The 16,673-nt window shown below is 41.1% G+C and overlaps 1 protein-coding gene across 1 annotated transcript in view; it reads right to left on the minus strand.

Annotated features, from left to right (window-relative positions):
* VWF (von Willebrand factor) overlaps window positions 1–16,673 on the minus strand; it is a 141,034-nt gene that overhangs the window by 85,093 nt on the left and 39,268 nt on the right. Inside the window, exons 16-19 of the mRNA XM_075111545.1 lie at window positions 11,494–11,734; window positions 10,562–10,656; window positions 9,117–9,277; window positions 2,045–2,148 (exon numbers count right to left, since the gene is read on the minus strand). Coding sequence (XP_074967646.1) covers window positions 2,045–2,148; window positions 9,117–9,277; window positions 10,562–10,656; window positions 11,494–11,734 — 601 coding nt within the window. The remainder of the gene's footprint in view (window positions 1–2,044; window positions 2,149–9,116; window positions 9,278–10,561; window positions 10,657–11,493; window positions 11,735–16,673) is intronic.

Consider the following 16,673-nt stretch of genomic DNA (forward strand, 5'->3'; position numbering starts at 1 on the left):
AAATCTGACACCTCTGGCTCATATATTGCGTTTGCAGGTGTTCACATCTGGCTAAGAACAAGTGAGAATGAGAACTCCTGCAATAGCAGTACAAAAAGCAAAAACAAAAGAAAAGGAAGATTGGACCTCCTAAACGCAGACTCTCAATTCTTATTAATTCTCAAAGCAATAGTAATTTCCTATATCACTTTCCAAATGACATTTGACTTGATATTTGCTAAGAACTATCATGAAACTTTTCAAAGTCACATAGTTCAAAAAAACTCCAGTGACATTTTTAAGGGACCTTATTTCCAATTTTACTTTCACATTCAAGAAAAATACCTGAAATGAGAGGAAGAACTTTTTATCAGTGAGAAAAAGCATGATTTCTAATGTTTTCTTGACCCTGATATTGAAGAAAATTCTGTTGGCAGATGTGTCACTTATAATAGCATTGCCAGAAATGAAAGGGCAGTTACAAGAATGAAGCAACACGGTTATGACTATTTTAAGATTGAAGATTATAAGGAGGACTGAAAATAGAAAGACTGTGCATAGTTGTTGTGAATAACCTTGCAACTTTCACGACAACGCCTAGGAGTTTTACACCTTACTGTTCTTGTTTCAATAAAGTTTTCATTGTGTCTGTTTTTCACTTTTACCTAGATGCAATGTACGCAGGTTATAGTACATGTATCTATATAAAAATATAAACTTTTCCATCTTCCTCCCTTCAAACGTGCTTTTCCCCAGGTCTAACAGTAATAGTAGTACAGGATTCACAATGTAATATGTAGCTACAAAGAAAAAAAAAAACTGAAACAAAACAACGGAAGGTCAATATTTCCGTATAAAACCATAAGACCTTATATCCAAGTCTAACTTACACTAGTGAGGAGCAGTCCCACTAGTTTAAATATATAACACTCGATATTACTGTTGCTCAAAGATCAAAGCACAAAACAAAGAACCAAACCAAATGACTCTATAATGGTGCTGATTCTCCAGTCCAACTCCACCCACTCATACAGAGGATAACAGAGACACTGCTCCTGGGTGGCCCACACAGCTGGGCAGGGAGAGTTCAGTAAAATGTGCAAGAGATCCTGAAGTCTATGTTCAAAAAGAACACAGTCTCCACACTACTGGTGACTGGATGTCCTACACCTTGGATTCTTGGAGCTCTGCAGGTAAGGGCCATCATTCCCACCACAAGCACGCATGGAGAGCAAAGCACCTCTCCAATGCAGCAAGTGTGATCTGCAGGCAGAAGCCAAGAATTGCCCAGCAGGCAAATACCCTATACCTTACCCAATGCTGTGCCAAGGGCTTCCCTCTATGTAAATGTCACAGGCCAGCATTTTCTTTTGAACCTACAAATTCTTTTTCAAGAACCAAACAGGATAGATAGAGATGTGTGTGAAAGACATGGAGTGCTTACTCTTTTCTTCTAAGAAGGTATCACCAACTCACCCCCTGCTTTCTTTCTTCCTCCTTCTGAAGATACCAATGGTCTGAGTGCTCATCTGAGGTACAAGAGGCCAGCTCTGTTTTCTGCCTGATACAAACTCCTCTTTAACATTTTCCTGAAGAGCTCCTGTCATACTATAAGCTGGCATATCACACCCTTTCTGCTGATGCATGCTTCTGGCTGAAAAGGACTGATTTGAAGGGCACCAGACAGCAAGAAAATGGAAGCATGACAGCAGAGTTTAGTGACAAAAGACAGGCTCCATTCCTCCCAACCCAGAGGAGCTCCTATATTGTTATCTGTGTTGCAAGGTCAAGGAACAAATCCACTAGCTGGTGGCTACAGAGGACCTGCACAGACACATGGACTACCTATTTGTAAAGTACCAGGTACCGTTTGCCTGATACTGCACTGGTCTGATGTGACATGTGAAGGAAAGATGCTGGTCTGTGCGATACGTGCGCTATTGCACTGAAAAACCTAACATTTTATAAAACAGATCTTATAAGCAAACTATATTTTAAAAAAAAAAAAAAAAAACTTGTTAGGTACCCAAGAGAAAAACAGAAAAATGCAGTTCCAGTGGCTCACCAGGTGTTGCAGTCATTAGTCACTGTCTCTCCCTTGGCATATTCTCTTCCATTGTGAAAACATGGGCATCTCTCAGGAGCAACACACCTGTTTTCATGTCGCACCTAAGCAAAACATAGTTTGTCAGCATGAGTGTCTGTTGGTATGTGCCAGTACGCAGAGGAGTAAGCGCAGGAGCATGTGGATAAAGAATAAAGGAAAGGATAGAGGAAATCGTTCAAGACTGTCTGAGGTAAGAAAGGTTCAGCGCTGCTGATATTTTTTTCCCTTTAACAAATAGAGCTACAGGTATATAAATCACAGTCTTGTTTCAGGGGCTGAACACCTGCTTAAGCTGCTGGGAGAATAAATTAGATTATAGGAGAACTTCATGGTGAGAAATTTCAATTTGACCAAAACCAGGATAGCTAACCTGAATATGGAGAGCAGGTGAACAGCACACGCTTCTCACACACAACAAACTGCAGGATGGCCTATTGAAAAAGCAGCCAGCTGCAGGGGTCAGCTGGGCTAACAACTGAAATACGACCACTGAGGAGGACATAAGGAGCCACAGTGCCTGAAGAACCTAAGTGTAAATGAAGATTCAGTTGTCACAGACAACACCCCCCGAAAAAAGCCCACTCCCCTGTCTACTCGCCTTTGAAAATTCCAGTAGTGACTCATTTTTCTTTCAAATGTCTACTTATTCGCCAGAAGGCATATCAGTACATTTGAGGCATTATTCCACTCTCACAGGCACTGTGGCTGGGAAATAGGTCATTATGTTCTCTCTACAGTTTTTTCTTTTTCAGTTTAACCCTACTGATCTTAGTTTCTCTTCATATGACAACAAACCATTTGTCCCACTTAAAACAAAAAAACAAACAAACAAAAAAAAAAACACCCAAACCCCACCCCACAAGTAATACCATTAGACTGCTCAGTTTTTTTCATTCCTTTTCTCTGTTTTTTTCTGTGACTACTCCCTTCCTTTTTTGAAGACACCCAGTTTTAGAGTATCAAACAAAACCAAGGCTGGCTATGCTGTTTTTTACTTGGACGTGGTTCCACAAAGCCCAAGGTAGGTTTGGCTCATGCTTCATGGAATACCAAAATAGAGAGCAATTCCCCTCCCTCTCATTCAAAAGACGCAAAATAGCACCTTCCCACTTAAACTCGTTTTGTAAAATCTTTAAAATTGTTTCTTTTCTACCATTAAATACAGGCCAATGAGATCAATGTAGTCTGAATGCCAGGTTAATAAAGTAGAATTGGTCTGCCTTTTCCTATGGGGACCTAGAACTGCCACAGGGAACTACTAATAAAAAGGATTTCACAACCCAGAGACGCTTCATTCATATGCAGCTCCACATGCACCATGGCTTATGGGGAGCTATATTATGCCAAATAAACTCATGCTGATAGAAGCAAGATGGAAACAGAGAAATGCCTTTCTAAGATGATAGAGCTGAGGCTCTGCCTCAGACTTAGCCTCCACAAAGGACAGGGAGAAAACAGGCCAGAGAGGACCATATGTTTCCAAGGCTGTTTAATTCCTTCCTTCCTTCCTGGTGGTATTCAGGAAAAAAGCAACATATGACTTCACACTTATGGCTACATTTCTGAATTCTTCCACAGTGTTCAGCAACACAAGTCATAATAGACTTGAGGGCTAGCCTGTGGATACAAAACTTGGGATCAGATTTGTGGTTAGTAAAAGGAGCGTAAGAACCTCTTCTACTTGCTCCCTCACACATTGAGTCAAAGGTAGTCACAACCTATCCCCAACTCTAAAAACTTAATAGGTTGGTATTAGTATTTCCATTACAAGCGTATGGCCACCGTGAAGCTACAGTGCAGCAACTGTTAATCCACTGACAAAAAGGGAAGACTACCTTGTCTGAACACTGCAGAGGTGGGGGAGGGATTTAAAAAACTGGACATAAATATGCAAAGTGGACTTTGACCAGAAGACTAACTATTTTTGCTGCAAAACTCAATGGATGATGATTTTGTTAATAACAACACACAATCTACTGGTCATATTGACACCACATCCAAAAGCTGGTGTATCTGGCAGCCCAATGCCATGCTGTGTTACACGTCTGTTGAGTACAGTACCATGTGGTACTACTAGGCCAGTGGCATTAGGCACAAAAAGCTGGATTTCCTGTGGAAGTGTCTCAATCCATCAATAGATAGCAGAAGATTAACACTCCTGAGTGCCTGAGGTGGTAGGAAGCATGAGCATTGGGGAGGCAACCACATGAAAAGACACAGGTTTGTAACGGGAACAGCTGCTGTTCACACCATCTCACACCCATATGATGGTGCTCCTGAGAGCGCACGCATGGGATTATAAGTGGTTGACTAGCTGATGAAGCTACCCCTTAACTCAGGGATCTGACAGAAATGTCTATCATTTCCTTGCTCTGTCTTATTAATTGTTAAGCCTTGACAAATCTTGCAAAAGGAAGGACAATACTACAGATTTCAGAACCTTCAAGATTCTTCTCCCCTGAACTCTGCTTTGATGAGGATGAGTTTTAATCTCTCTTAGTCAAGACACTTTTGATGAGTATCTCACTGTCAAGGGAATCTCAGATTTTCACTCTGTTCCTCCTGATACACCTGAGGGCTTCAGCACAAAGGCAACCAAAGTTAGAAGGGACTAACAGTTTAAGAAAAGGAAGTGGGTCAGATTAGAACCCAATAGCTGATATGTTTTAACTAAAACAGCCTGTTACCATTTTTGGGCAGACAAAGACAAGCCAAAAACATATTAGGACAGACTACTCAACATGCGCTGCTTTACACTTGATTTTTTCTTACATTAGCTGTATGCTTCGTATGTTTGTTTTATGAAGCATTACCCTTGGGCAGATGCACCTACCAGAAATCTGGTACTCACCTCCTCGTGAAGACTCTGTAATGTTATATAGGATAAGCCTACACTGAAGAATATACAACAGAGCTAGCAGGAAAATCAAAATAGCACTCTATTAAGTTTCTGTTGAAAACATTTTGGAAGAAAAAACCCTTTCAAACTTTTCTGATTAAAATGTTCAGGGTTTTTCTTTCCTTTTTCTACTAACATATCAAAGCTTTAGAAATAGTTTTATTTCAGCAGCCAGAATACAATAAAATGCTTCATTTCAATTTTAAACCTTAATTTTGCTTCAGTTGTTGGAGATTGAAAGAAATTTATTTTCTAGTTTTGAAGTGTCTGGATTTTATGCTTTCTGATTGTTCTGCTCCTCTTTTTCCCCAGAAAGGTGGTTAACACTCCATTTGTGTACTTATTAATATTTTCCAATGGGAAAAACCTGGAGTTCTGTAAACTAATCTGAGAAAGCATATTTTTCCCCACACTTCTGCACATATGTTATGATTTATCTGTTCTACTCTGCAAACGGGTGACAAGTATGGAGAATTTCCCACCCTCCAGATGATTAAAGACAGAAAAAGAATTACTTTTCATGTCGTATTGACCATTTTTATTTTCAAGAAATCAAAACAGTGTAAAATACTAAGCCAAGATTAACTGGAAAACCTATTTTTCAGTTGAAAAAAATTAGTTTTCATCTGGATTTTCTGACTGGGGAAATAATCGATTGATTGGCAATTTCTCACCCCAGCAAATTTTTCAATTAAAATCTAGATGACAGCAGCATCATGTTCATGAACAAGTCCTGATGATTGTTTTTTAATATTTTTCAGATATGGAATTCGAAATTGGCAGGTAATTTGTGCATACAAGTTTTAGACTATGGATTCCTCTGTTTAAGACTGATAACTCAGCTAACTGATCTGTAAATAGTTCTTTTTATATGTAGGGAAAACATTGCACTAATTACGTTTTAACTGCTATATATACACTTGCAAATTGTACTGGAGAGTCATTTATGTAAACTATGTATTTTTGTGTTTCCTGATGAAATGAACCATTTCAGAGAAGCAAGAAGATTATTTTTTTGCTAATAAGTTATCCATGACCATTCATAATTTTTATACGCTACTGTACTACAAAAGGAAAAAATCGTCATTAAAATGGCACAATTTCTTCCAGAGTGATGATATGTACAAATATTTATTTCTGTAAATAATCAGTAATCTGTTACTTCCCACAGACATTCCTACAAACAGTAGCTCACCTCTGTGAGTGCTTGTAAATTGAGCAGGATTGCAGAACACCAACAAGGGAGACTGAGCGGTAAAAGAAATAGCAATACTTTTTTCCGGTCCCTTTATTGCTTAGCTCTGTTGGTACAAGTCTGGAAAACACAGACTTCATGGGTTTGCAGCACTTTCACTCAGCGTGCCCAGAGTCTTTAAGGCAGAGAGTGGCAGGATGGAAAGGAGAACCTGGTCACCACCTCAAACCCTTCCGTCTTTGGCAACTGATACTGGGAGCACATTGCAGAATGCAGAAATAAGGGAGAAGCCTCCCCCAGGGCCATCCTGGTTAGGTACCTATCGGTGATGAGGAGGAAGCTGCTCTTTGATAACAAGCTGTCAGGTCCCTGGTACACACCAGGTGTCTAACCACAGCAAAAGGCACCCACATAACAAAAGCACCGAGCTTGATCCTGCCTTTGCATGGCCGTGTTTACAACAAAATCGTCTATATACTGGCTTCACCCATCATGGCTTTAAGAAAGGCAAATCTTGCAATTTTTATTCCCTGCCAGATGGGAAACCAATGGGAACAAGCAATTATAGACTAAGTTTACTGGAATATTGAGCCATACTGTCATCTAGCGGGCAAAGAATTTATTTCACTAGGTTTTTTTAAAAGATACTGGGCCCAATCCTTCTATCCAAAACCTGACAAACGATCTTGTTGAGTTCAGGGGCATGTTTCACATCACTGCAGAGTAAATTGGAGTTCCCAATTCCAAAATGCCAAAGTCTGCTTCTCCTGGCAAGAATTTTATGAAACAATTGTTTGAATGATAGCTCCAGTCTACTGAAAAGGAATATGAAATTCTACACTAAATGTATATAATTACACACTAAATGTATGAATGTTAATTACTAGGAAGTTCATTTTGGGGAGGGTTTCCTCCCCCCCCCTTTTTTTTTTTTTTTTGTTGAGTAGTTATCATAATTTGTATTCCATGATCACCTCTAAAGTGTACTATTACCATATCCTGGAACTGAAACCAAATCCCGAGCCCCTTCACCAAATCAAAGAGATCAAATTCTTATGTACAGAGAAAGACCTATTCACACTGGAGCTCTTGGAACTTTACAAGTACACAAACTTTTGTAAGTAAACTTAGCACGCTACTATTTAGGAATATTCTTCGCTAAAGGGAAAGATGCTTAAAAACTGAACTGTGAAAAGAAGTAACACTTGTTTTAAAATTGTGGTGAAAATTTGCACAACGTTGATATGAATGCCTTCAAATTGCCTTCTGTATTTTTCACTTTGGGCGACTAACATACTTCACAAGCCTGAGATTTTTTTCTACAGCTGGCATTTTATTTTGCAATAGCATCTATTTACAGAAATGTGTGTTTATCAGAAAAACGTAGTAGCAAAGTTTAAAAAAAAATTAATATTAATGCTAGAGATTACCTTGTTATGATAATTCTATTTTTTGTTTTATTGTTTCTAGTAAGACAATGGAAGGAATTTTGAGGGAGAAAGCCACCTGTATTCATATAGATGCAGAAAAAACCCCACAACTTTATAAAAATAACTGGTTCCAGGGAAAGTTAATTGCTTTTTTTAAATGGAATTTAAACTAGTGGATGAAGACAATTCTTTAGAGCTGAAGCCTAAACATAAACATGCCTCTCAACCCTAGAAGAAATAACCCACACCTTCATTTGCCAACAGTCTATGGCCAGTGAATATTAATCGGAGCCTGCACCTTAAGCAGGTATAAAAGAGTTGTTTTTTTTAAAAAAAAAGAAAGTAATCTTTTGCATTTCTCGACTTCCTGAGTTGTAGCATTTGAAAACATCTTGCTTCACCATACACCCCTCTGAGGCACAGAACTGCACCAGCATGTCTCTAAGCACCACAGGTATCAAATAAAGTCTCACAACGGTAGAGTATTTTATCCCTCAAACAAAATAAAGACACAACCTCCACTCTCTTTTTCCAGCACCCACCAGGTATTTTCATCTGCATTTCATGAATTGAACATCACAAACTTCTTAATACCAGGAGTCCAGGAGTTCTTTCCTGGACAAAGAACTCCAAAGTGCCATTTACTTAACTTCATAAAGTGTGTACCGTGTGCCTCACCTCTATTCTCTTCACATGATGCCTGGGACTATAGCCCCAGCCCCCAGTGAGATCCTGTGCACAGCTCTTCACTTGCCCAGATTATGTTGCACAGCACCGAACACTGATGTTATTTTTCTATTGCTCAGAGAACAACAGCAGCAATCTGCTGTCTATTCTACTCCATCTGCTTTCTGTCAGGGCTCTAAATCAACATTGAGTTAACAGTCACTGGCTTAGCAAATAACTATTTGCTATTTGCTCTATTGAAAAATGATTAAATTAATAATTAAATTTGAGGGTTGCAGGGGAACATGACCCTGGACTCCAGAAAGCATCTTACCAGTGAAAAAAGCATGCTCAGCACACCATCTGCAACTCTAGGACAACCTCTGGCAACATCTTCGCAAGTTTTATGTCCTATGTACTTTCTCACGGGGAACTCTCAGTTTGGTACAATGCATAGGAAGGCAGCAGCAGAGATGGAGACTTGACAAGGAGGTAACTAGTATCAGCAGGAGGGTTTGGCTGGACGTGGGGTAGGTATTTGGGGTACAGGTGCCTGTGTACTTCTGTCTCTCTGATAGGGAAGTTCAGCAAGACTGAGGAGGACTTTGGGAGAAGAATTGAAGGAAGACATAAATTGGTCTTAAAGTGGGGTTTGGCTTTTTGATTATCAATTATTATTACAAGCTAAACTTCATCTTCTATTTAGATATACTAATATACATATTTTAAACCAGCCACAATGTGGCAGAGTCAAAACTTCAAAACTGCATATTTCCAAGCTGCAAGAAGACTACTAGTAGGAGAAAATGAAGGCAAGAAAATAAAGTGGAGCCTGCTTACCATCCCTTTTGGACAGAGGCATCCAGATATGCAGCCATGGCTGATGCATTCTAAGTCATAATTCTGGCAGGTCTTGGTACACTCCAACCCTTCAGCTCTTGGGTTGTTTGCAGGACAGACAAATGTTTCCATGGGAGATCTGCATGTCAAACTCCTTTTTACTTAAAAAATAAATTTACAAAAATTGCAATTAGAACTCAAGTATTGTTAGCACAGTATTTTTCTAAAGGGTGGATCATCATTTTTATTAGGAAACTAATTTGGGATATAAATGGAACAATGCTACTACACCACTATGCATGACATGGTAAAGGTAATAGTCCCCACTTCCCATGAAGTGACCTCAGTTAGGCTATCATAAAAGCATGTGTTCTAATACAGAAGCAAAAGGAGCTGCACAAGGGTTCAATTCCAGATTGCACTAGGGCTACAAGCACACTTAAGTGTGAAACATATTTCAGTCTGTAGGCAGCGCACGCTAACAATGTCAGCACAAAATTTGTGTTCTGAGAAGCAACAGCACCATACATTATTGTGTTTAGACTCACTTCCAACACAGAGTATAACTACATGGGTGACTGTTAATAACAATGTCCTTAGCTTAAACACAAAGTTTTCAAACACTTTGAGAACTCAGGTTCTGATAGAAAACCAGGATTTCCTAAGAAACTCCAGGTTATCATTTCATGCTATGCTAGAAATGATGGTTTTCTGAGGTTTTGTAAGTCTTAATACACTAGTACCAGGAAAATTGTGTCTTAATAACATTACAGCAAGAGTTTGACAAGATATACACCTAGAAGGCTTTACGTGAAGGACAGTGGGGCCCAACCAGTGACACCATTACTGGTGGTCTACCAAGACCCGCCTGTTCCATCACAATCCCATAAGCTCCATCCATACATCAGTGGGGAACCTCAAAAATCCCAGACCACTGATGTCCTATTTTCCAGTGCAGTGTCTAGATCTGCAGGCAGTTGTCAGTCTCCAGGAGGTTTTATGTCAATAAGTCTGGTGGCTGGAGGGCCACTCGGTGCCTGGAAGCACTTTAACCTTCAAGCCACAAAAAGCTTTGTCTGCACGAGAACAGAGAGCTTGCAACCTGCTAGTCAGAAGCAGGAAGTATAAAGCTGACTAGTTACTGATGTGTGATCCTGAAATAGCAACTGGGGGGCTCAGATCACTGCCAAGGGACTCCTTAACCTCTTCAACTAAAGAGAGACTGCAGTGGCTACTATAATTTTGAGAGGTGGGACACAATAAGCCCTGCACCCTCCCACACAAACATGTTCTTTTGATCCTGTAACAAAAAAAAAAAAAAAAGGTTAGAAAAAGACTCACAACATCACCAGCCACTGCAACCTCTGGTACTTCTTCCCTATTCTAGATTACCGAGAGACTGAAGAGAAAAAAAAAAAAAAATTATTCTTTTAAGGCATACTAACTTCTGGCAGATGGCCTCTCATCAGTGAAAACATCTGTCAGGAAGGCACCAGGAGCTCTGTTTGTACTGCAGTGCATGAAACCATTTTCACAATAGCTAAGAAAAAAAAAAAAAAAAACAAAAAACAAACAAATAGAGCTTATATTTAACCAAGTGATGTTTGGCTTTCACTCGCACTGTCGTTTTCAGACAGGCCTGCAGGGAACTTGTCAGAGTACCAAAATTACACCTCTCATTGGCGTTGATCTGCTGCTCTCCACTCACTGTGCTTATCAACCTTAAAGGCAAACCTTACTTAAGACAATTGCAGCAATATACCAACACGGTAACCCAGCTGTATGCTTGCCCTGTCCGCTGAATCCAATGCATCTGCACAGGCATAAAGCTGGGCAAGATAATAGTCAGGTCTGCTGTGCAGAGAGGTAGGGACCACTTAGTGCCTGCAACTTATGACTTCTGTGGTAGAGGAGAAAAGGAGAAGACACTGTTCCCCAAACTGGTCTATGCCAGGAGCCACCCAGCAATTACATTCCTCCTCTCAATGTACCGCTACTCAATTTAACAATTAGAAATGCTTTTTTATATTTGTATCTTTGATAGAGGTAATTAAGTTTTAATGTTTAAGAAATGTATCTCAGTACATTAAAGTGACATTTTAAAAGTCTGCAAAGTAGCTATTGTCAGTAATTAAACTCCATTTCAAACTGGCAGGAACTGTTCATGAACAGGGCTTGGTACTGTTTTCTAAGATGGCATCTGAAATTTTATACAGATGCAACAGCAAAACTCACCCTTTGGTTCGTGGGAGACGAAATCTTGCCCTCTTTTAAACTAGTTTCAGTGGAGTTAAGGGAACTGAACCAGTTAACCACTCAAGCCATCCAAATATTACAGTCACAGCATGTAGGGATGAGTTATGAACATTGCACTTACCACATGGTGAAATGATCTGAAAAGACATCCTCTGGCTGGAAGATCTCACCATCATAGTAACAAGAACAGTGGGACTTTGGTACACACTGCTCACGCTCGTCCAGGTAATGCCCAGGGGGACAGTAGCATCCTTCCACACAGAGTTCTTCACAGTCCTCATCTGGGTAGGACAGAGATCTGCAGGTCTGGTTGCACGGCATCCCACACTGACGGTACACTTGGCCTTCAGGACAGGTCATTGCTGTTGAATGATGTGCACATCAGGGAGACTGGCATTTGATCCAAAGGCAACTAAAGGAAAAGCTACCTAAACCCAACTGGGAAACTGGGGATTAAAATTTATTCACTCAATTTACTCATTGATGGAGGCCTGTATTACACTGTCCCTCCTTAGTTCTGCAGCACCAGTGAATTCTAGGGCACTGCTTATATATACACACAAGCAAAACCTTATGACAAGCAGTTCCCAATAAATGTCAGGATTAGACTGCAACCCCTGTGATGCAAATCCATCCAAAAAATTTCATCCAGAATGAAAAACACAGGCTCTGTCCAAGCTCTGTTATTACTTGGATCTACAGTTTAAGAGCATTACAAGGGTCATGTACAAATTCACACTTATCTTCCTTTGCAACATGGTTAGGGATAATTTGGTCAAAATAAGCAGAAATGTAGGTTTCTGCCTTGATAAGCAGGTGCTGTGATAGTTTAAAGCCTCACATCCCAGAAGCTCTCAGTGTTTTCTGTGGAAACAGTCACAAATAATGAAGTCGTTTAGTGATCAGAGCCAACACGTTGGGTACTAACAATTGATGATTAATTCACTTTTATGGAGACCTAATTATGGCCTTTTGAGCCATTTTGGCTTCTTTGTTTATAAAACTTCTCCTTAGTTACACAGTGCTGATTTTGAGGCAATCTCCTCTGCATACATCAGCATCGGCACTAGGTGGCAGCTATAACAACACTAATTCGTCTATTTCAGAAGATGAGAAAACAAGTTTGTATTATCAAGGGCTTTTAACACGCCTCCTGATAGCCAGGATTTACAAAACCTGCCATTTGTAGCAACCTTCCAAAGCAAACGGCCAGAGGTGTAAGGTGATGAGATAGTTTATCAGAGTAGATGTTCAGCAGAGTGAGGGGAGCAGCTGCGAATAAAAGTTGGCACATTCGTACTGTGCTAAAACCAAGATCAACATGTTGCAGAGAAAGCTCTTCCTCTTGTCATCCCTGCAGAATGATCCAATAATCCCTGACCTCTCTTGCGTGAGCGCACACCCCTGGGAACTGCAGCAGCAATGGCAGTAAAGGAAAAACTATAGCAAGGCTGCAGCCCTGCAGCCTCACCTGCTGCTAGCAGGGCTGAACTAACGCTGAGGCTAACAAAGCAAGGCCTGTATGCTAACCAATGTCTAATACTTACCTTCACAAATTTCTTCTGAAATGAAGAATTACTTTTGCTTGCTGAGGGGAGGCATGGTTGCACCAACATCTCCCCAACTTCTGTTGAGGCACCTGAAATTCCATACATGGGAGCAAAGCCCCTAACTTGAGGATCCAGCCCAGAGGCATCTAAGGTGACCTGAAGCTTTCTTCAGAGTAAAGGTGCCCCAAATTTGGGACTTGTGCCCAAACTACTTATTGTATCTTTCACTACACAGCCCAAGAAATTCAGGTGTGCTGATCAACACCGAAGGCAGAGTAAATACGTCCTAACTCAGAAATAGATGATAGATTCACTCACAGTTATAGGAATCTTTGGCAGCTATTCTCAGAACAGTGCTTCTAATTTACATAAACATGATCTTTGCAGTAAATCAAATACTGAACAGGTACAGCCCAGGGCTGAAGACCATTTTAAAAGTAACTTTCATCACTAAAGGCACGTGCAAGCAGGACAACCATGAACACTCAGCCAGAACTACGATTTGCTACACAGGAACCCCTGGAAACAAGGAACTGGTTCAGCAGCCAGTTTACTAGAGTTTCAAGATTCAAAGATAGAATAACTGAGCTCAACATCCTGCCCTGCTTTCTAGTTAGTGATAATACTCCCTGCCCACAGGGACAACTTTGCAGTGGACCCCTTTCTTAGCTAAAGCTTTGTAACTCATTCTACCTGCCTATACGCTTCTTAAGATTTTAGAAACATCCCCCATTTTTCCAGTTATGCTACCGAATGCCATGTTCACCCTCCAAGTCTCAATACGCAGTTCCATCACCTCCCAGCAGCATCTCTTTTTAACTGCAAAATGCAAGACAACTGACCTGGGAGGAGACTGTTGTCTGTACACTTTGCAATACACTGTCACTGAAAAAAAAAAAAATCCTGTTATTGCCAGGAAAAATAGAGGAAAAGGCAAGGTGCATCTAGTCTCTATGGATGCCTATTATAAAACTGAAACAGCCCATTGCTGTGCTCCAAAGCTCAGTCTGTACCAGGAATAAGATAGGAAATAGTTGGAGAGCATTGGAAAAATGTGGATCCATCAGATAGTTCATCCAGCTTCTTCTGGGTGGGTTTTCAACCCAGAGTGAGAGAGGCATAAATCCTGAACAGTTTCTTGGGTAGCACAAGGTGAAAACATAATCACACCTAGTTTAGAGGCTCTGAGTGAAGACACACCCTGTCAGGACTAGACTTAACACAGCTGCTCCACCAGCTCCAGCTGGCATGCTGAGCCACACCATGTGACACAGCCATCCTCACATGCTGCTCAGAGCCTACCCTTAATTCCCTACTCTCTGCTTCACCAATCTTGGATTTATCCTGTACAAATCGTCCCACAGAAGCCATGCAAAGACAATAAACTACCCTAGCACCAACACACTAAGGAAAGTAGTGGGCTTATCAACAGGTCCTAAAACCTGAAGAAAGATCTATGGATGTGTTGACCGACTCCCCTTTGCCAAAATACATACATACACATATACACGCGAGACACAGAATCATAGAATCATTTAAGTTGGAAAGACCCTTAAGATCACCGAATCCAACCATTAACCTAACATTTCCAAATCTACCACTAAACCATGTCACTAAGCACCATGTCTACACACCTTTTAAATACCTCCAGGGCTGGTGGCTCAACCACTTCCCTGGGCAGCCTGCTCCAATGCTTGACAACTCTTTCAGTGAATAAATCTTTCCTAATATCCAATCTAAGCCACCCCCGGTGCAACATGAAGGCATTTCCTCTTGTCCTATCACTTGTTACCTGGGAAAAGAGACCAACACCCACCTTACTACAACCTCCTTTCAGGTACTTGTAGAGAGCAATAAGGTCTCCCACCAAGCCCCCTTTCCTCCAGGCTAAACCACCCCAGTTCCCTCAGCTGCTCCTCATGAGACTTGCTCTCTAGGCTCTTCACCAGCTCCATTACTCTTTGGACACACTCCAGCATCTCAATATCTTTCTTGCAGTGAGGGGGCCAAAACTGAACACAGTATTCCAGGTGCAGCCTCACCGGTGCTGAATACAGGGGCACAATCACTTCCCTAATCCTGCTGGCCACGCTATTTCTGACACAAGCCAGGATGCCGTTGCCCTTCTTGGCCACCTGGGCACACTGCTGGCTCATGGTCAGACAGCTATTGACCAATACCCCCAGGTCCTTCTCCGCCAGGCAGCTCTCCAGCCACTTTTCCCCAAGCCTGTAGCGTTGCATGGAGTTGTGAACCAGGTGCAGGACCTGGCATTTAGCCTTGTTGAACCTCATACAGTTGATCTCAGCCCATCGATTCAGCCTGTCCAGGTCCCTCTGCAGAGGTGTCTTACGCTCAGGCAGATCGACACTCCCGCCCCATTTGGTGTTGTCTGCAAACTTACTGTGGGTGCACTCAACCCCTTCGTCCAGATCATTGATAAAAATATTAAAAACTGGCCCCAGTACTGGGCCCTGGGGAGCACAGTTTGTGACCAGCCACCAACGAAATTTAACTCCATTCACCACAACTCTCTGGGCCCAGGCATCCAGCGAGTTTTTTACCCAGTTTTTTACATGCATGTGCATGAGAGAGAGAGCCCTTTACAGTATGGCCTACCTGCTTCTTCCATGCAGGATGAAGGGATTGGCGCTGTTGCTTATTCATGGTGGGCTGCAAGGGTACAAGCTCTTAAACAATCAAACTGCAACTAAAATAATTTCAAAGACATGGGAGATGAATGCGCTTCTTAGCTTGACACAGAGCAGAAATGTTGTGCTGCACTAATGACTTACCTCCCTACCACTTATACACTTCAAATCAAGCAAACTGGTTCTGTCAAGTCATTTCCCAAGAAACTGAATCTCTGTTGGCCAAGGCAGGAGCAGAGCACGTGTTCAGTGCACTGGGCCATCAGCAGAAATTATGCAACCTGCACATTCACGTCTCAAGCCCATTAAAAGAGGGATTGTTCTCCTTCATGTGACAGGAGATGTCTGGGGCATCAGGATTATTTAATGGGGGCTGATGGATCTGCAATCAGGGAAATCGTCACTTTATGAGAGCATAAAGCTCTCCGTAATGCACAGAAAGGAGGAAGCAGCTCTGCACTATCAAAGATTAATTGTGAAAATTGACTTGTTCAATTACAGAAAGAATAATGGTGCATTATCGATGCTCTTTCTTTCAGCCTCCAGACCTGCACATTTTTAAAAGGATTTTTATTACATTACTGTTCCACTATCTGAACATTTACATAAATTAGGTAAAATATTATGAAACCATGCAGCAGTTTAACATAAACTGGTTTTGTTCTTATTCGCAGTAAATACTCTCTGGCCTGCAGAAGCTGTAGTCACTGACCTTACAGCTACAGACCTGACCAGCTGCAATGGCAGTGACTTCTCTTTCTCTTCCAATTTCTAAACACTCAGTTTATAAATGTTTTTCCCACCCCCTGTTTGGGATGAAGTAGCGGAACAGATCTGGAAGGCTGCCAAGCATACATGCTTTTCCCCAAAATTTTCAATTGTCTTCTTTCCTTAATAGCAAAGTTGCTCGGGAAAATGGAAAAACATCCATTTCACAAATATTTATGGGGAAAAGGGTGCCCACGTTCCATCAAAATTCCACTGCAATGGATTTTTTCCTACCACATTGACCTAACAGAGAAAGAAAAGAAATAAAAGATGTTGACTACTCTGCTCCAGCTTCTTAGCAGTTTGGCTATTAATCTTGCACTGGACTGATC

The sequence above is a fragment of the Phalacrocorax aristotelis genome, chromosome 1 (genome assembly GCF_949628215.1).
Source record: "Phalacrocorax aristotelis chromosome 1, bGulAri2.1, whole genome shotgun sequence".
Taxonomy (NCBI): Eukaryota; Metazoa; Chordata; class Aves; order Suliformes; family Phalacrocoracidae; genus Phalacrocorax; species Phalacrocorax aristotelis.